Genomic DNA, 21833 nt, shown 5'->3' with positions numbered 1-21833 from the left:
TAATTTACTAATTTATTTAAGGGATAAGTATTATTTTAGTCCCTAACATTAAGGGTCAGAATCGAAATCGTCCCTAACGTAATTTCCAATTCTTAACATTTTTTTTCGTATTAAAATCGTCCTTTTAATTTTTTTGGATAAAAATACATTCACCACTACTAGCACAATTACCTCCTCTACCACTACCACCACCACCACCAACACCACCACCAATACCAGCACCAGTACCAGCACCAACACCAACACCAACACCAACAGAATAAACAAAAGAGAAAAAATTGAGACCTGAGAAGCAGAAAATTGGAGCAGGGAAGGAGAAGGAAACGTGGTGGTGAGGAATGGGCGGAGCAACTCAGCTGGCTTGGTGGTGCCGCTGGCAATGTGGCAGCAATCAGTACGCAATGAAATAAAAACAAGGGTTTTGCCATGTTCTAACCTTCGAAGACAGTGGGAGGAGCGATGGAGCAAGGGGAAGGGAAAGGGCTTCGCATGAAGGGGAGGGGCCTGGACGCGGCGGCGGCGCTGGGTTGGGTCGCCATGGCTCGTCGATGGTGGAGGCTACGGGTCAGTGGTTCGGCCATGGGGAGGTTGGTTCGCGATGGTGGTTCGACGCTGAGAGGAGACGCGAGGGGGAGAAGAGGGTAGAGGGTTGCGGGGGTGGTTGGCTGGGTTAGGGTTTGGACAGGGGGTGGTGACGGGTTGGGACGCCGGTAAGAGCGCAGTGGCGAAGGTTGGGTAGCAACGCTGTCACTGAGGGGTGCGGCGGCTGTTCGTGGCAAAGGAGAGAAGAGTAGGGCAAGGGGACATAGAAGAGATGAGAGAAGAGAAAGAAGAAAGGAGAGAGGGGGAAAGGTGGTCGCGGTGGCTCGCTGGCGATTAGGAGTAGTTTAAGAATAAAATTAAAAATTTTATTAAAAAGGAGAATTTTAATAAGAAAAAAAATATTAAGGATGATTTTAAATTGGAAATTACGTTGGGGACGGTTTCGCTTCTGATTCTTAACATTAGGGACCAAAATAATACTTATCTCTTTATTTAATTAAGTGTCAAAGAATTAAATTTCATTTTATGCATATAATAAATTATTAACTAATAACAAATTTTTAAATAGAATTTAGATCCGTGATGAATTAATTATTCACTTATCCTCTAGAAAATATTGTCCACTGCAGGCGGGAAAAAAAAAAAAGTAGTGAGATAGATTATACGCCGCTGCATCGGTGTATCCGTTACGTTTACGCAAACATCTGAATTTATGTTCAAAGTAGTAGTGATAGTCGTTTTTTCTAAGTGCCCTTCAAATACGCAAGATTAGTGTTGATATGCTTCTTACCTGAAAATACTAACAATGACTATATAACACTAACTAAAACATACATACACACACACATTCATACAAAGTAACACACTTATCCATGCAACTAATTAATTAGACCAATTTTCATTGAGGCAGGAAATGCATAAGATCCGGTAACATGTGAGCGTCAATTACTCTACGCATACAAGTGGATTCATGCTTATCTACGTCGTCTTAGGTGTGTTTGTTTTGGATTTTCAACAAATGTGATGAATTTTTAATATCTTTTTCTAATAAGCGACCACTTGTTGAAAATACAAAAATAAAATTATTTCTGAAAAAAATAAAATTTTTAATACATTTAATATTTTTGGAATTTTAAAATATCTTTTTTGTTTATAAATAATTTTTTTTTGTATTCTTAACAAATACTTTTAAAATAATAAAAAAACTCTCTTTTTAAAAAATTATATTATATATATATATATATATATATATATATATATATATATATTAGTCATTAAATTAATTATTTATATAAAGTATATATTAGAATATAAAATATACATTAAAAATAAATAAAATAATACATATATTTATATCTTCCTAATTAAAAGGAAAACTCAATTCTATCCTAAAATTAAAGTACATTGAACCAAAATTCATTGCATATATATTTTTTTTAAGTTAGGAGTGAGATTCGAACTCGAAACTTTTATGTGAAGATAAAAGAGGTAATGACCAAATCAGTACCCGAAAGATTCAAACGCTGACATTTTGGTACCTGACTTTTGTTATTGACAAAATAGTCTCTAAAAAATTTTAAAATTTGACAAGCGTGTCCCCGAACTCACCGGAGCAAATCTCCGGCAAACACAATGCTGACATGGCCACCGTATTTTGGTGACATGGCAAACCACCCCCAAACCCTAAGCTCTCCCTCCCCAACGCAGACTCCCCCTTCATCTTCCTCTCCTCGCAGCGCTCCCCTACCCAACGTAGCCCCCTCCCCTCCCCCTCCATCCCCATCGCAGCCCCCAACACACTCTTCCCTTCCCTTTCTCTCCCATCGTAGTTCCATTCCCTTTCCCTCTCCATCGTTGTCCCCTTCCCTCTCCCTCCCATCGCAAATCATATAAAGGTACAGATAGAAGGTATGCACAACAGAACACAATATCACAATTCAAATTACAATCTACCAATACCATTTGTATTTCTTTTCAAATGTATTACAATATTCCATCAATTACATTAAAAAAATGAAAAAAAAAGAAAAAATTCACCTACAAATCCCCTAAATTTCTTACCAAGATGATCATGTAAAGCACTCTTATCAATCCCTTGGTGATGGTAACTACCAACACACCCACAATAACCGTGAAAAACTGCATAAACGAATTCTGTGTATCAATTGCTATAACAAGCAAAACAAAAAAAAATCATGAAAACAAAGTTACAGATGAACATCAAAAGCGTGACCCAAAGGTAAGTGATGAACAAACGCTTGAAGATTTTGGGGGTTGCAGAGATGGTGGAGGAAAAGGCGACAGCTTTGTTGGTGTAGAGGGAAGTGACGGTAAAGATGGCGGCGACGGTGGAGAGGAGAGAAAAGGGGAAGAGGAAGAAAAGGTAACAGATTTCTAGGATGTTCAGAAATTGTAGCTTCTTCTTCTTCTTCTTCTTCTTCTTCTTCTTCTTCTTCTTCTTCTTCTTCAGATTCTCGTTCTGTTCTTCTCTTATCTGAGAGAGAGAATCGAAAGTTTTGGTTTGTAGTTGCTTTGAAAGGATGAAATTTTGAGATATTAGATTGTTGTTCCTTTTTATTGCAGAAATGAGATGAGATGAGATGAGATGAAATGATATGAGAAGGAGGGAGAGGGAAGGGGGCTGCGATGGAGAGGGAAAGGGAAAGGAAAAGGGGGCTACGATGAGGAAGGGGAAGGGATTAGGGTTTGGAATAATATTTTTAATTATAAATTCCAACTCAAAATAAATTTCTCTTGTCAGCAAAAACCAGTGAACACGTAAGCATCTTACTCGCCGGAACCATGGTCCGGCAAGCACCAGGACACGCTTGGCAAATTTTTAAAACATTCAGGTACTATTTTGTCAATAACAATAGTCAGGTACTAAAATGTCAGCGTTTGAATCTTTCGGGTACTGATTTGGTCATTACCTCGAAGATAAAAAGATTATGTCATTTGAGTTATCGCTCGTTGTCAAAATTCATTGCATAATTACCTTTATTGTTGATTGTTTTTTAATGATTTAAATTGTGTAATTTCATAGGAGAGATTGATCTATAAATTTTGAATAGAGAAAATTTTACTCTCATCTCCTGAGAGATATTAAAATGACATTTCTCTCTCCTCTATTTATAAAATGTACATTAACTTTTAAAAAAGGGTTAAGTACGATTTTGGTCCTTAAGGTAGGGGCTGAAAATTTATTTCGTCCCCGACCTTTTTTTCGCTACAAAATGGTTTCGAAGGTTTAACTAAATTTTAAAATCGTCCTTTTTACCAAATTTTTTATTTTTATTCCAAAAATACCCTTAACTAAAAAAATAAAAAATAAAAAAAAAGAAAGAAAAGAAACATGGGTTAAGGGAAAGGAGGAGGGTATCAACTGGAGAGGGGTTGGGTTTTGATTCAGCGAGAAGAGAGGCAAGGGAAGGGAAGGGGAAGGAGAAGGGCCACTGCCGCCGCTCCTCGCCACCGCCGCTCCTGCTCCTCATCGTTCAGTCCTCGCCGCTGGATCTCACCGTGAGGGTGGACGTCGTTGCTCCTCGTCCTCGCCGACGTCATCGCCTCGCCTTCACCATCATCGTCGCCTCGCCGTCGCCCTCGTCTCGCCGCACCTCCTCCTTGCCGTCACACCTCGTCTCGCCGCACCTCTTCTTTGCCGTTGCACCTCGTCTCGTCCTTTGTTTTGATAATTATATTTATGGATTTTTTATTTTTGTAATTGAAGATGAATTTGGAAATTTTTATTATTATAATTACATATAAGTTTTGTTAATGAAAGAGGAAGAATTTTAGTTTTGAATTTTGTTGATGATTCTGAGTTTTGATTGTTCTGGTTTTCTGAGTTCTGATTTTTTGAGTTCTGGGTGGTGGTGGGTTTTGAGTTTTGTTGTTCTTCTTATGATTCCATTATCATTATAATTTTTGTTCTTCTTCTTATATTTCTTCTTATGATTCCATTATTGTTCTTCTGGTGACGATGATGATGACCATGATGATAATGGTGGTAGTGGTGGTGAGTTTTGGTTCAGCTTGGATTTCTGTTCTGCTTCTGGTTGATTTTGGTTGGGTTTTGGAGAAGTTCTGATGATGATGATGATGATGACGACCATGGTGATAATGGTGGTGGTGGTGGTGGGTTTTGGTTTAGCTTGGGCTTCTGTTTTGTTTCTGGTTGACGTTGGTTGATTTTGGGAAGAAGCGGGAAGGGTATTTTCGTCCGAAGGACGATTTTAAGACTTAGTTAAACCTTTGGGACCATTTTGTAGCGAAAAAAAGTTGGGGACGAAATAAATTTTCAGCCCCTACTTTAGAGACCAAAATCGTAGTTAACCCTTTAAAAAACCTTTTCTTTAATCCATTTTAAATGTTTTGTGTTAACTAATGTTAACTTTATCCATTTTTCAAGAAAAAATAAATTATTTTTTACAAAAATATCTTTTAACAAAAATTTTATTTTTTTCATTAAATTTTACTTACTAAAATATCCTTTAATAAATTATTTTTCTATTGATTAAATTGTATTTTTATCAAAATATTTTTTAAAAAATTAATAATTAAATTATTTTTTTTTAAGATACCATCAATAATTTTTTAATTATTAAATTGTGATTTTATCAAAATTTTCGTTAACAATTATTTTTATATTTTATTATTAATTTTTTAATATCGATATATATTATTTTAATATTAAATAAAAAATTTTGGTAAGATTATTTTCTGATATATATATATATATATATATATATATATATATATATATATATATATTAATTGTTATACATATTAACAATGGTAAATTTTTTTATTTAATGTTAAAATAATATATATTAAAATCAGAAAATTAATAGTAAAATATAAAAATAATTGTTAACGAAAATTTTGATAAAATCACAATTTAATAATTAAAAATTATTAAAAGGTATCATAAAAATATAATTTAATTATTAAATTTTTTTAAAAATATTTTGTTAAAAATATAATTTAATCAATAAAAAATAATTTATTAAAGGATATTTTGGTAAACTAAATTTAATAACAAAAAAATAAAATTTTAGTTAAAAAGTATTTTTATAAAAAATAATTTATTTTTTTTAGAAATGAATAATAAAGTTAACATTATTTAACACAAAAAATTTAAAATAGATTAAATTTTTTTTAAAATTATAAAAAAAGAAAATATATATTTTACAAATAAAAAAAATAGAGTGTTATTTTAGCATCTTTAAAAAAATAAAATTTTCTCTTTTGAATAAGAGTTAAAAATTTTGTAGGATCTTATCGTTTTATATATTTATAATTTAAAATCTATTATTAGATATCTGAACTAAATAAGAATTTTTAACTAAATTCTTACTACGAGCTGGTATTTAAAAAGAAAATCAGAATAGTCTTAAAATATTACATCCTAAAACTAAATATAGAAAAATAAATATTTTAAGAGTATTCTATCTTTCTTTATGAATGACAACTATTAGTAGAAAATTAATTACAAAATTTTAAGTTGTCATAATTTAATTAAAAGGTTGATAAAATTATATAGATTCATAAAATAATAAAATAAGAAATATTATAGGACCAACATATTTTATTAAGAATAAAGTATTATTTTAATTCTTAATATTTAGATTAAGTTCTAATTTTATTTCTTTAATATTTGAAACGTTTTATTTTTGTTTCAAATATTTGATTTTGTTCTATTTTAAATTTCTGGTTAAAATTAAATTTTTTCTTTCTAAAATATCCTTTTCTCCAATATATAATTTTTTTTAGATAACGAAAGACGTAATTGTAGTGGTCATAATAGTTGTTGTAGTAATTTGAAAATAAAAATGACAGAATAATAAAAGAAAAAAAAACACTAGAGAAAAAATTGTATTTTTGGAAAAAAAATTTTAATTTTGATCAGAAGATTAAAATAGGATGAAATAAAATATTTTGAATAAAAATAAAATATTTTCAACGTTAAAGATAAAATTAAAATTTAGTCAAAACGTTAAGGACTAATAGAATAATTTATTCTTTATCAATATTAATCAATATTTTATTTTTATACTATTAAATTAAAATTAGAATTTAGAATTTAAATCTTAGTACTTAAAATTTAGAGTATTGAAAAAGTATTAACAAAAAAAAAATATTTGTTGGTATTGCTCTAATTAAACCAATGAATAATTACAAAAAATGTCCCCCATATGAGTGAATGTGAGTGACCTAGTAACCAAAAAGTACAGGCTTTTTTATATAATTAAGCATGGTAAAAATTTTAATTCCCAAAATATGCACGGCAGGAAAACGTTACGGAAATACGCATGTCCATGTCTTGGCCGCCGCCCACGAAATGGGTTTCCTCTTCATTTCTGGTGGAGCGCCTGTGAAATGGAAAAAGCAGCAGCAGGTTCCAACTCAATAGCGGCGGCCACTAAATGGTGCAGGTCCCATTTAGTGCCTGTCACCTGCGAAATGGGGCACATCTGGGTCGGCGGCCACGAGTTGGCCCCAACTCAACTGCAGCGGACGCGAGTTTGGCCACTTCTGGTGCACGGGTCACGAAATGCGATCGTGGTTTGCCTATATAAACGTTGTTGGATCAACCACAGAAGAAGCCATTCTGTATCCACTCTCTTGCAACTCTCCAACATTCTCTCTCAAGTTCACAAGCTTCTTTCTCTCTTAAAATTTTTTTGGGTATTCAGATTGGGTTGTTTTGTGTATGGCTTCGGAAAACGTGTATTTAATTATATATCCCAATGGAGAAATTTCTCATACAGCAGAAGGTATTACATTCGTTTGCGATGATCCATTATGGATAATGATCCCACCACAGACATCGTTACAAGATCTGAAGAATCTAATTCTGGTTCATACCGGAATGGTTGGAAAAAAAGAAATCACGAAGTTGACCTACAGGATGCCGGTTGCAGTGGCTAACTCGTTTGCATATCAAAAAATGCAGATAAAATCTGATCAGCAGGTGTCAATGATGTTCTCTTATCATCGCAGCATAGGTACCATATATTCGTTGGAGTTTTGTCTGAATATTTATGATATTGGCGGAAGCTCGTCCAGTTCCAATAATGTGGATGGTGTGAGAAATCTGGGAGTGGCTGATTTTGTACCGGGTCCGGATACAAGTAGGGCCCGTAGTCCAAGCTTCAATGCGTTTGTTGTGCGGGAACAGAATGCAAATCTTCGTGAAGCACGCCCCTCCACTTCAACCTTACTTGGGTTCGATAGGCATCCCGATGTTGGCATCCCTGAAAGTTCTGACGAGGATGACATTGAAGAATTCAGTGGTGATGAGGCAGAAGCCGTTCTGGAAACGCAACCTCTGCATGGCGACTCTGTTCCTCCAACACCTGTCGAACCGGTAGGTGGAGGTGTATCCTCCAGCACACCTGCACACTACCTGTCCCTAAATCTTGGAGCAATGCATTCGAGTAACGCAGAGGACAGACCTAGTAGCTACCCTCTCTCAGGCGAGATGGAGCTCGAGATTTGGTTAAAGTTTTTGAACCGGGAAATAGCGATGCTGGCAGTCAAAAACTACAACATCCGTAGGAGTGCAGAGTATAAGGTCGTAGAGTCAGACCAAAGGAGGTATGTATGTCGATGCAAGCAGTTCGGTGATCAATGTCGTTGGATGGTACGGGTTGCGAAGACAAGGTCTTCCAGATTTTGGGAAATTTGAAAATATGAAGGGCCTCATAGTTGCTTGGCAAGTTTGATGTCTCAAGACCATGCTCAACTAGATAGCAATGTGATATGCCAGCACATATTTCCCATGGTGCATGCTGATGTGACTATTTGTGTAAAGGTGTTGCAAGGATCGGTAGAGTCAGCGTACGGGTACAAGGTGTCTTACAAGAAGGTTTGGCACGCAAAGCAGAAGGCAATCGCAAGGATCTATAGTGATTGGGACGAGTCGTATGACCAGCTGCGCAGATACTTCAATGCGCTGCAAGCTTTCGTCCCAGGTATTCCTTGCATTTTACTTTTGACTGGGACGCAATGTATCTGCACGATCAATGCGCAGCCTATATGCATCACTTTGCCGGTTTGCCCATATCTCAAACCACTCAGATAGTCTAACCGGCCACCATCCGTCATCATTGCGGGCCGACTGTAGATGGAAGGTATCAATATTAAGAAGAGGGTTTGGAGGTCCTTGCTTTCCCTCAAATTGACGCAACACTCGGTCAACATTTAGGATCTCAATCCACCTGAAAAATATGAGAGGCACAACGGCCGTATAAAAGTCTCCATGTGGGTGGCCAAGGAAATCAGCCGGAACTCTATAGAGAATCTGGGGGTCCATGTACGGTTGCCAAACAAACTACACATGAAAGAAACCCAGTCACTAAAGGCATATACACAGTTATTGGTAACACATTAATAACAACCAGCACCAACCTCATCCACCTGCAGATTGTCCAACCTTAGACGGTGTCTTAATAAGCGCTGCTCAGCATAGTCATTTTGTCCTTTTTTGCCTGCCCACCTGTTCGACAAGGAGAAAATTAAAAAAAAAAAAAAACTTCCAACAGCAAAGGATATCTGATAAAAGTCACAAAGTGGGAAGACATATACCATACCTCGTGGCTAAAGGAAAACTATACGCTGTCGTGACATTCGGTGCGAAGAAAGGTAATCTGTAGTATATCCACGACATGAGCAACGTATGACAACCAGCCATACCCTCAACACTTGTGTCTGTTGCTAAGCACATAGCACGATATAACCAATAGAGGACGGCGCTCCCCCAACTGTAGGTGCAGATGGCATCATAGTCACCCAATAACGGCAGATATCGAACATGCACCGTGTTGTTCGCCTTGTCTGGAAGAAGCACTCCTCCCAACAAGTAAAGTATGTAACACCGTGTGTACTGCATGAGGCCATTATCTTCTAAGTCAAGTGGCATCTGCTGAAGACGAGTTCTGAGCCACTTCAGCTTTATGTTGAACTTTGTTGTCCCTACGTGGCCGGCGAGAACCTCACCTAGAAGTTCATGACACCATTCCCAAATATCTCTTTGGTGAAACTTGCTCCATGATCTCAAAGTACCACTAACGGGCTGACCATCAACAGGTAACCCTAACTGCATTGCTACATCCTCCAGGGTTATCGTACACTCGCCCCAAGGGAGGTGAAAGGTGTGTGTCTCCGGTCACCATCGTTCAACGAAGGCACTAATAAGTGGATTGTCATACTCAAAGCGCTTGATCAAAGAAGCGTGGTAAAATCCCGTGCGTCTCAGATAAGGATCAAGCCTCTGCCGCCTAATTTCCATGCTTGGATCTGCAGGATCCACCATGAAAACATCGACGAGCGTGCCATTAGGAGTAAGGACATGTGTCGGCTGCAACAGAAGGTAGCAAGAAATACAATAATTCAAAATACGTTACAAAAATTTTTAAACGTGGAAAAAATTATGTCGAATAATCGCTAACGACAACTATCAACTTAATGACGTAAACTAACCTTATGGAATAAATGTTCCGCTATATGATGTTCGTCCAACCGGTTCAAGTTCTCCTTTGCGTTACCCCTCCCCCACTCATATTAAAATTTCTTTTTCAGCACTACCAACTTCTCCTACCTTCCTTTTACCACTTATACAAATTTTTTTTTAACCATATGTTCCCTTCAATTCAACCGTGCATGAGGTCTCCTCCCCACAACTCTTTTATAATGGTCTTGGATCCCTTCCCAAGTGTCTCATGCCTCCCAACATAGCCAATGTATGTGAGGTAAGGTTTCTGCAACATGTACTTTGACCACACCTTTTCGTGGGTGCCACGCACGAGGTTCTCCATTTCGTTGGCGCCGCCAACAGGTTGGCCAATTCGCATGAACTGCCCCTGAGGTGCACCACCTCGTGTGCGCCGTCATTGACTTAGCTCCATTTCGTTGATGGCAGAAAGGAAATGGAGAAAGCTGCTGCGATTGCGCCATTTCGTGGGGGTCACACATGATTTTAAGGGAAACTCCATTTCGCGACTGCTATGCACAAATTGGGCGTGCGTATTTTAGGATCAGTTTAAAATGGTGCGTATTATGGAATAAAAGCTTTTCTAATGTTTAATTATATAAAAAAGCCAAAAGTACAAGTACCTCTTAACAACTGTGTATGTGTATTATTAAATAGATACAAATTGATTCTTATATATAAACATCAAATCTTGTGAAGTCAGTTAATTAATATGTATTTAAATGAAGTACTATTTTATTGCTTCAAATCTAAAATTAGTGACATTTATATGTTAATGTTCTTTTTTATATAATTTTGTATTTTTAAGTAATATATCACTTGTTCTTATTATATCAAAAAATATTATATCCAATACTGCTGTTTAATTTTTTATTATGCGCTCTAGTATTTTATTTTATTTTTTGGTTATTGAAAATCTTAACCAGCACCTTAAAAAGACAACCACTTTTGTTAGCAAAACATACGCTTTAATTTCTTTGATTTGGGTTTGGTTTTCTTATCAAATTGAAGCAAGATGGGATGGTCGAACTGTTAATCATAGAGTTGTTTCTATGATCACGTGGAAAAGACACAAGAGATTAATTATTAACCATATTTATGTTCTTGGATCATGGTTCATAACCAATTTAAAAAAAAAAAAAACACTAAAGAGGACTTATAGAGAAAAAAAATTGCTATATAATATAGCATGTGAGATCTGCAATTTTGAAATGTACCTATCAAATGCATGTGCACTCTCTTGGAATAATAATAATAATAAGTTAGCAATGGCATCATAGCTAGCTCGCCCACCCATTTTGCTACTTTGCTGTAAGGCACAAACAATAATATGAGAGAAGGCCCTTAATTATTACTTATTATGTATAGCAGTCTCATATTTTGATTCAGCTATATAAAGATTAAAATGTTGAAAAAAGGCAACCTAAATAAAAAGCAGGAAGAAGCTAAATTAGAAAAATAGAAGGGGGCACAAACTGAATCATAAATATATAGGTCTGGTATCCATCAACGACAAAACTATTAATGCTTCTGATGAACTGACATAAACCTGCTTATTATATTAATAGTAACCTATCCTTTTGCAAAACTTTCAAATATATCACTACATTAATATTTCAGTAATTTTTAATTATTAATTTTAATTATATATATTATATATTTTTTATAATTAAATTCAACAATTAAAAATTATTGAAATACTAATATATATATCAGTATACTTTACAATTTTTCTATCATTTTTAACTATGTATCATAATAGAACAAGTCCACAAATTATTTATTTTTTTTTATCATAAATCTAGTGTTTTATTAGAAAATGATGTATTTTTATGTTTTACGAATGTATAGAATCAGGGGCAGAGCTTCTCATTGGAAAAGGCACAATTCCTAGATTTTTTATTTTTTTTTTTTTTATAAATTGTATGTAAATTTTGGTTTAGCTTCTTTTTAAATTTTTATTTTAATTTTTTATATTTAAAAATTAAACTTTGACCCCTCCTCAAATTTTATGCTAGTTTCGCTCCTATGCGGTGTAGTATAGAAATAGAAATTTCACCTTCCAATTTTTTATTGCAATTTAAAAAAAAAAAACCAAAAATTTCACGCATCAATTTCTAATTCTATAATTTGTTTTCATATTTTGGTAAAATTCCAAAAAACTCAATAGTTTGAAATTTCAGAAAAGAGTCCCCCATATGTCAAAAACAATTGCCCAACAAGTCACTGTGATTAACGTGTATGCATGTTGATCGTTCTCTCTATTTTACAAATAAAAATAATAGTTTAGAAGGTGAATATGCAACTTAATTAATTGGCGGTATTTTGTTATACAAGTTCACTATGGAGCCAATAACAGATAGATAGTTTCAGGGAGTAAACAAATAAATTCAATTGAATTAACTAATTTTACAAGTTTAAAGAATTTACCTGAGTTTATCCAAATCCACATTATTTAATGAATTAACTAATTTTAGTTATCTAAACAGATATGCAAATCACAGATTAACCATAACATTGTTTTTACTTTTTACCTTAAACATCATAGACAATTGAGAATTATGTGTAACAATCAACTAATGACATGTGCGCCCAAGTAAAAAAAAAAAAAAAAAAAAAAAAACACGGGGAGAATGCAGAAGCAAAATAGTAAGTTCCGAAGAAGAATACAAAATCAAAACAGTAAATGAAAATTGGATAACAAAATGACAAAATTCCCCTTTATTATATAATGTAATAATGTATATTCCACATACATACTCACAAGATTGACCTATGCCTCCTGTATTTCACATAAATCATTTTAATTTTGACTACCAACAAGTGTTACATGAGTGCCATGTTGCATGACATCAACATAACCAAATTAGTACCAATCCTTTTGTGTCATGTGACACTTAACACATTTGCATCTTACTAGAATTAACTGTTTCAAGGATAAACAAAAGCTTTTGTTCTATTCCATTCATATTGTGATACAATAACGATATTGGACACGAGAGAGATGTTAGTTAAAAGAAGGTAAGATTTTTCAAAAGGTTAAATTAGACTGTTAATCTTTATAATTTTATTAAATTTATAATTAAATTTTTATATTTTAAAAATTTGTAATTAAATCTTTACACCTATTTTTAATTTATAATTACACTATTACTGTTCTAAAACTGTTTAGTTTAGTCACACAAAAAAAAAAGTTTAGTTTAATAAAATATACTTAGCATATTTATTAGTGGTAAAATATGAATTAAAACATTTGTGTAATATTTACGGTTAAAAATAGTCTAATTACAAATTTAAATTTAGTATAGAAGCTAAATGAAAAACTTTTAAAATGTAAGAACTTATTGTAAATTTTAAAAAAAAAAATTATAGAATCTAATGACTAATAGAGTAATTTAACTTTTTGAAAATTAATCATGCAATGACTAAAGTAGTAAAGTAAATAATTAATCACTCTTAAATTAAGATAATAAAACATACATTTCATAAAAATTACAAATTCAATAGTGATTAACCTTACTTATCACTTTATTAATTTTTTCACTTTAGAATATCTAAACACAATTCTTTGTATGCCTACAAATAGTAATAATAATGCCAATGCTGGGGACCAAAAAAAAAAAAAAGGAGAAACAGCCTAATGAAATCATTATATAGAATAACCCAAGTAACAAAATGATGAGAAAACCACCCATACAGATGAAAGGTTACGAGAAGTAAATAGTGGTGCATCACAGAAAATTATTAGCTTGTGCTAAGGTCAATTAGTTACAACAGATTGGAAAATGAGTTGTGATATAAAAAGGGAATTATAGTGCAAGAAAAGGATAGGAATTATGTTGCTATTTGATAATTGATAGTGCAGACCTCCCTTGAAGTCAGGGTGGTATCGGTCTACTGTTTCATTGATTCTTGCTTTATATATCAATTGAGTACTTCATTTGTCAATAGAGTACACATATATTACTTTGCCATATTGCTACTGTGATTATTGTGAATTGCTAATTAATGCTTGTAGTGCCTATTAAGAGGATGGGCCCCAGCATTGGCATTACTATAACTATTCGCATCACCAGTCATGCTGTTTAACGGAAAACTATTTGATGGACTTTTGACTCCGAATTGACAATTTCTTAAACTAAAATGACTCAGTCAATCATAAAAGAATTAAATTGAGCATATACCCTAAAATAATTATAGAAGATCTGTTGAACAGAGAAAAATTTATTGAAATTTACACCATAACAATAACAAGCCTTCAATGATTTGTATAATTAATTCTCAACATTGGGTCATTAAGCCGGTCTCCCTCCAAAACTGTTGGTCACAGAAAGAATAGCAAGAAGGGTAACACTACCAACCATCACAAAGCTTTATCCCACTAGGTGGGTCGGCTAAAATGGTAACACTACCAATCCATGCAATTTCTTAAGGAGCTTTATCAAATGGCTGTGTGTCATTGTAACAAATATCCCATACATCTTCCATTGAATCCTTGGCAGCTGAACCAACACAATTGGGGTTTGAAAACAAAGATAACAAGACTCTTCTTCTAATACACTCCTTCAAGTTCCAATACATTAAATTAAATCAGCACTGAATAACATTACATATCTCTAGAACATAGAGTAAACTTCAACAAGAGAATTGCATAACATTTCTAATGTAGTATAAAATACAAAATAGTACCCAACTTTTAAAAATAATTGTTTATTTTAAAGTTCCATTCTTCACCTCAGCCAATCATCGGAACATTTTTTTCAAAAACAAATTATTAGTTCACTTACATGCAATGATGATGGTATGAATATTAGGAGCACTATCAGTCACAGGAACACTGTCAATTATGTTTCCCTACAGAATTTGAATTCTGCCAATCCATATTTCTATTATTTGCTAACGAATTTGCACTCCCAAATCTAATCTTTACCATAATTCACAGACCAATGACCACTTGCCTTTAAACCACATGATATTATCCTCTTGTTACCCTTCACTAAGGTTTAATGAACATCAATTTGAGCATAAGAGGCCTAGGAGATTACTTCAATCTCATAATGTGAAACTTCTAAGCTTACCTTTGGTTCATCTAAGTCAAAGCAAAACCAGCAATACATGTAGTTAGGTCTAATAGGAGCAATATATCCATTTGAATTCAAATTATCCCTCTTGGTAATTAACTCCCTATCCTTGCATTTTTCGACCCACTCTACTAATTTAACAACCAACAAATAAATATTCAACAGAAGATGAATCACCTTAGTGAAGACAGGACTAGATAGTAAATTACAACTATGCATAAGTTGCAAATTATTTTGCATTGGAATTTGGAATAACTAACATGGAAGATATGGCACTGGCATTGATCACAAACAATTTTTTATACCATCCTTAAAAAATGGTGGATGTCTTTGATCATTGATCTGGCAACTTGGCCTATCATTTTAAAGCTAGCTGTTTACTAACTTGGCTGAAACTTGTACTTGTATTGATCAGATCATATCTCATGTATTTATCATATGACAAGTTATCAGATATACTTGGTTACTGGTTAATGAACCTATAGTGCAATAATCCATTGTAGCTTACATGGGTGACTAAGGAAGAAGGCTTAAACTGTAGCAAGAATATTCTTTGGCATCCAATAATCATAATAATAAAGGAACCCTCATTTTTATGTTTTGATATGTTTCAAAAGATTTAAGTCATCGAGTGATTTATTTTGCATTCTTGATCCCCTCCAGCACCAAGTGCACTTTATAAAATTTTGAGATAAATGCTTCTATGGAAGACTTTACAGAACTCAGATGTAAATCTATTGGAATGTAAATCTATTGGAAGATTTAATTGGAAGAAAAAATAAATGATAGGTATTAACAGAAGAGAAAAGTAAAAGTGTACCGGTTCATGCCCTCGCAATTTGAAATGACCACGAAGTAGTTCCCGCATGAAATGACAATCGCCGCTTAAATGACCAGCTCGTATCTGTTTCAACAGATTGTTGAGAAACGCTGGACAGGAAAGTTATAAGATATAAAAACCCATTCAACTTAATATTGGTGGGAAAACACTTCAGGATAGGCACCTCACTACAAGCTTGGTGAGCACAGTTATTCCAATGTAAATTGACAGCACGGCAATCATCATATGCATGAATTAGCTCATGAATTATCAACTGGTTGACCTCATCTTGAAATCTTACATGGTTGCTGCACACAAATATCTGCAATCAAAGGCACTCCAATGGAGGATTAAATGAATGTTAGGTCGTTGCAAATCTTGCCACATAACCAAAAAGAAGCATCGACCACAAATAGTTTATGCACTAGTATCGGCGCCTTATTTTCTTTGCAAACAAGAAAAGTTTCATTTGACTTAAATAGTTTATACAGAACAGGCATTGGATCTTGAATCTTGATATAGTTTTGGAAGCCATGGCCACCTTATTAATTTGGAAAGCGCCTTCGACAAATATTTAAATCATTTCCCTCTCAGAAAACAAATTATTAAAGCATTGTACAAGCACTCCAAAATTAATAGTTAAGATCTGCAACCAAACAGTGATCCCAATCCTATAGTAGATTCAACAAGATTACCATTTAAAGCAACAAAAAATTAGCCACTAAGATAAAATACATGATAAAATACGAAATACACATTGAAAATGATATAAACAACACATGTCCACAAAAACACAATATCTGATTTGATGACTAATTTTTAGTGTGCATATAGCATTTTTGAATTTGAATAAAGAGACCTAAAGAGAAAAATAAAATGTAAATGCCTAAAAGGAAATAGGTACCCCGTGACCAGGAGCAAAATAAGCCATGCCTTTCCTCCCTTGGCAAACAACAGCTCTGAAAAAATTGTCCTTCACAGCACAGCCAGCTTCTGCCATGCGTTGCCTCAAGTGCTTCACCTTTGGAACTGTCCAAACAACAATGAAATGAACCAACCAACAATTGAATCAAAATCAGCAGAGCAAACACTGAAAAGCATCCAAACCAATTCAAAAGTAATCTGAATTGTGGGATTTAGTGAAGGATAAAAAAAAGGGAAAAACTGAAAAGAATACGTTCGAGACTCTTTTGAATCATAGCTTGAACTTCGTCGACCGCTTTGACTCCCAAAGAACCACCAGGGGAAGAAGGCTCCTGTGCCATTGGTTCGGTTCTGTTCACAAATGCTAATGAGAAGCGTAGGAAGGGGATTAGTTAGGGTTTGAGGAAACTTTAGTTAGTAGAGGACCACACTTTGAAGACGATGGGGAGCGGAGGGAGAGGCAGAAGCAGAGGAGAGGCAGAGGGAGAGGAGGGGCGGAAGCAGAGTGTGGAAAGCAACAGTTGTGGAGGAGGAAGAGCGGGGGGCGACAGTGGTGAAGGGAGAGCGCAGAAGAGGGCTTATGGTAATGGTTAAAATTACAATTTTGTAAACTATTTAGATGCAAATGAGAAAAAGAAATCAAATTATGTTTACGTGAAATCTATACACATTCAGGCTACAATTACACCGGGTGAAAACCGGGTGAGAATCAATAGCAACATTGTGGTGCATCAGGAGCTGGAGCAGTATCAATAGCAGTATCCATTACTTTGTTCTCCTAAATAATTTGTGCAGGAATACAATTATCTCCTCCTCCCATTCTTCTTTATCTACACAGTTAAAATCAAAGAAAAATCAAATGCTGTTCAGCAATAATGAGTAACAAATTAAAAATTCAGCCCACTAAACAGCATAATAAACAGAACAATAATCAGACCTTATAATAACAATAATCAGAAAAATCAACAATAACCACATCAACTAAATTAAGAACAAATCAGAAAAAAAAAAACAAGTAATAATCAGAGCAAATATTTAGTTTACTGGTAATCAGACCAAGAATCAGAACACCAAATACCATCACTAACTAATTTTTTTCAGGGTGGCGAGTGGTGACGGTGGCTGGTGAAAGACAGCGAGAGGGCTGAGGGAAAGGATGGCGCCGTGCGTGAGGGGACTGAGGAGGGTGCGTGGCTGCGTGCTGAGAGAAAGGGGGGTTCAGGTTCAGGGTTGTGCCTCACTGTCTTCAGTGCTTGTGCGCGCCCTAAATTTTGGAGTACTATGCATCCTCACCGGGTCAGTCCAGGTGATCCGATATAGGGCCAGACCCGGTTGAGGTAGCCTTCTAGGTTCTAACCAAGGTTGCGAGAACCGGACCGGTCATCGAACCAGTCGAGTGACTGGTTCAATGGTTTAACGGTTCAATCGGAGTCAAATCGTGATTGAACCGATTTAATTAAATATAAAATAAAATTATAAAAAATTCAATATATAATATATAATCTCAGAATGACAACTATAGCAAAATTCAAAATTCAGATTGACAGCAAAATAAAAACTTAAGCCATTACAACAACTATAGCAAAATTCAAAATGACAGCAAAATTCATACAATTTATACAGCATTCAATATAATTAAATTCAGCAATTCATACCGCTAATTCACCAGAATTCAATATAGCAAAATTCAAAATCCAGAGTCCCAAAATTAAACTTATATCAAATTTATATTCAGTAAAATTCAGAATTACAGAATGATTAACCTATATAATTAACAAAATAAAAAGAAATTAAAAAGCAGAAGAAGAACTCAAAAGAAGAACTGCATCTAAACTCAAATCTGGACTAAATTTCTCATTGAGTAAAAAACTAATTGAAAAAAAAAACAAAAACCCAAGAACTCAAGATGCCCGTTGACAGAAGCCCACGATCACGACGACAAGCCATTACAAATTACTGAATTAAACAATTACAGCAAAATTCAGAATCCAAAATTGAATTACATACAGGCATACAGCACCCATTACAAGTTTACAACAATTACAGCAAAATTCAGAATTCAAAATTAAATTACATAAGAAATAGAAGAACTGAATCAACCAAATAAAGAACTCTGCATCAATTCATATAATTAACCAAATAAAAAATTAACTGAATTTAAATCAGTAGAACTCTCCATCAATTCATATAATTACCTAGATAAAAAATACTGCATCAATTCATATAGTTAATTAATAAAATAAAAAAATAGAGAAAAGGACAAATAGGTCCCTGACCTTTTGCCCCGCGAACATTTTTGTCCTTAACCATTAAAAAAAATACTTTTAAATCCCTGACCTTCATAAAACTTGGACGGATCAGTCCCTAATAGAGGCATTTGGACGGATCAGTCCCTGACGGAGGCATTTGGACGGAGGGACTGATCCGTCCAAGTTTTGTGAAGGTCAGGGACTTAAAAGTATTTTTCAATGGTCAGGGACAAAAATATCTGCGGGACAAAAGGTCAGGGACCTATTTGTCCTTTTCTCAAAAAAATAATTGAAACTCACGGCGGCAGAGAGGTAGAACAGATGCAGAGAAGGCGTCTAGTTCACAGCGGCAGAACAAATGCCCATCGACGTTGACAGAAAAGCTTCCGACGACCAGACGATGTCGACCAGGAAGCTTCGGAGTTCAGACGACCAACCGACGACGCCGCTGACAACAGCTTCGATCCGCAACGGTGATTTTCTTCCTCCCGTTGGAGATCCTTCTGCCCGGTGACAGCAGCTCTGAGCCGGCGTCGACTGTGGTTGATTGGTAAGGATGGTGGCCTTTGATGGACTTCGATGAAGACTGGAATTTGGAGGCAAAAATTAGGGTTCGGGTGCTGGGTAGTGGTTGGTGAGTGTATTGGGGATTTGGGATGAGGTCTTCGCATAAGGGGTTGGGGTTACCGGGTCGGGTACTGGGCTGAGTGGGCTCGTTTTTTTTTTTTTTTTGCGTCAAAACGACGCTATTTCGGGCCAATAGCAAAAAACCGGTCTTTGAAAAAATTTGACCAGTTCGGCCAGTTTACCGGTTTGATCGGTTTTTTTACCGGTTTTTTGCAAGCTAGTTTTGGAGGTCAATTGGACCGATCAGGTGATTGATTCCCGGTTAACCCGGTTGAACTGACCAGTTCGATCCGATTTTCAGAACATTGGTTTTAACTTCTAAGTTTCATTTCTTTACTCTGGATCAGACCAAGCCAACGGGTTCCAACATGTTTTGGGTCCAGACCGAGACTTCGGGCCGGATCGGTTGATGTACACCATTTGTGAATTTTTGGTATGTACATAGCAATTTTGAATTTGAATAAAGAGACTTAAAGAGAAAAATAAAATGTAAATGCATAAAAGGAAGTAAGTACCCTGTGACCAGGAGCAAAATAAGCCATGCCTTTCTTCCCTTGGCAAACAATAGCTCTGAAAAAATTGTCATTCACAGCACAGCTAGTTTTTGCCATGTGTTGCCTCAAGAACTTTACCTTTGAAACTACCCAAACAAAAAATACATTAAAAACTATCAGATTTATCATCAGATTTGACACGATTATTATCGACAATTTTACTGTTGGATTGTTGCGATGATTAGCTTAATAGTTTTGTTGAGCTATTAGCAATATCGTCAGAATGGAGAAATCGTCCAAAAATTTGACGGTAATAGATGGTGTGAATTCAATTTAAAATTGCGCATCTTTTACCGTTGAAAAAATCCAACGGTAATGTTGACTTAAGGATTTCTTTTTCTAGATATGTTAATTGTTTAAATTTTATGTCAGACTTACTTTTCCTAAAATACAGTTTTAGGACGGAAGTGGAAGAAGATTGCCTAGTGGCGCCTTCGCAAAACCCTTATTTCCTAGAAAATTGCGGAGTAATAAGGGGATGCGCACTAAAACGACTAATTTTTAGTGGATAATTTTGGGTGTGTATATAGCAAATTTGAATTTGAATAAAGAGACCTAAAGAAAAAAAGAGTAAATGCCTAAAAGGAAATAGCTATCCCGTGACCAGGAGAAAAATAAGCCATGTGTTTCCTCCCTTGGCAAACAATAATTCTAAAAAAATTATCTTTTACAGTTGCCTCAAGAACTTGTCCTTTGGAACTGTCCAAACAGCAATGAAATGAACCAACCAATAATTGAATCAAAATCAGTAGAGAAAACATTGAAAAACATCCAAACCAATTCAAAAGTAATATGAATTATGGGATTAATTAGTGAAGGATGAAAAAGGAAAAAAATGAAAACAATACGTTCGAAACTCTTTTGAATTGTAGCTTGAACTTCGTCGACTGTTTTGACTCTCAAAGAACTATCAGGGGAAGAAGGCTCCCATGCCATTGGCTCGGTTCTGTTCACAAATGCTAATGAGAAGTGTAAGAAGGGGTTTAGTTAGGGTTTACGAAAATTTTAGTTAGTAGAGGACCATACTTTGAAGACGATGGAGCAGAGGGAGAGGGAGAGGGAGAGGCAGAAGCAGAGGATAGGCAGAGGGAAAGGAAGGGTGGAAGCAGAATGTAGAAAGCAACAGTTGTGGAGTAAATCAGCTACTACAAATTTATTAATAGTTGTATTACACTTAAATTTGGACGATGTGTTCAAGATACCTGGTACATCATTTCGATAGTTCGAATTTTTGAGATGAGGTATGTGGTTGAAGAAATTTGCTGCACAATAATAGTTTTATTTTATGTATTTTTCTTCTTAGTTTTGATTTGTGAGTTTACACTACAAGAAATGTGCTAGAACTATCGAATTTACCATAAGATTTGAGAGGACCATTACCGACAGTTTTACCATTGAATTTTTGTGATGGTTAGCTTAACAATTTTATTGAGCTGTTAGCGATACCATCAGAATGGAAAAACCGTCCAAAAATATGATGATAACAGATGGCGCGAATTCAATTTAAAATGGTGCGCCTTTTATCGTAAAAAAAATTTGACG

At 34.9% G+C, this 21833-nt stretch overlaps 2 protein-coding genes across 5 annotated transcripts; both read right to left on the bottom strand.

Annotated features, from left to right (window-relative positions):
* Positions 1–8533: 8533 nt before the first annotated feature.
* Positions 8534–9649, bottom strand: LOC112729843 (protein MAIN-LIKE 1-like). The gene is made up of 3 exons (XM_025779987.1): positions 9138–9649; positions 8956–9043; positions 8534–8878 (listed from the first exon to the last, which is right to left on the bottom strand). The coding sequence occupies exons 1-3, from the start codon at positions 9647–9649 to the stop codon at positions 8534–8536; spliced, it is 945 nt and encodes a 314-aa protein (XP_025635772.1).
* Positions 9650–14195: 4546 nt separating this feature from the next.
* Positions 14196–18174, bottom strand: LOC112727144 (mitochondrial inner membrane protease ATP23-like). 4 transcript variants are annotated; one of them, XM_025776787.3, is made up of 6 exons: positions 17940–18174; positions 17115–17691; positions 16842–16966; positions 16122–16259; positions 15938–16021; positions 14196–14599 (listed from the first exon to the last, which is right to left on the bottom strand). In XM_025776787.3, the coding sequence occupies exons 2-6, from the start codon at positions 17200–17202 to the stop codon at positions 14465–14467; spliced, it is 570 nt and encodes a 189-aa protein (XP_025632572.1). In that variant the 5' UTR covers positions 17203–17691; positions 17940–18174; the 3' UTR covers positions 14196–14464. The 4 variants fall into 4 exon arrangements, with proteins under 4 accessions (XP_025632572.1, XP_025632574.1, XP_025632573.1 ...); XM_025776789.3 differs by having other exon boundaries at positions 14196–14538; positions 17940–18150; XM_025776788.3 differs by having other exon boundaries at positions 17950–18112.
* Positions 18175–21833: the final 3659 nt, after the last annotated feature.

This window comes from Arachis hypogaea, chromosome 12, assembly GCF_003086295.3.
Source record: "Arachis hypogaea cultivar Tifrunner chromosome 12, arahy.Tifrunner.gnm2.J5K5, whole genome shotgun sequence".
NCBI lineage: Eukaryota > Viridiplantae > Streptophyta > Magnoliopsida > Fabales > Fabaceae > Arachis > Arachis hypogaea.
This window is presented reverse-complemented; position numbering and strand designations above follow the sequence as displayed.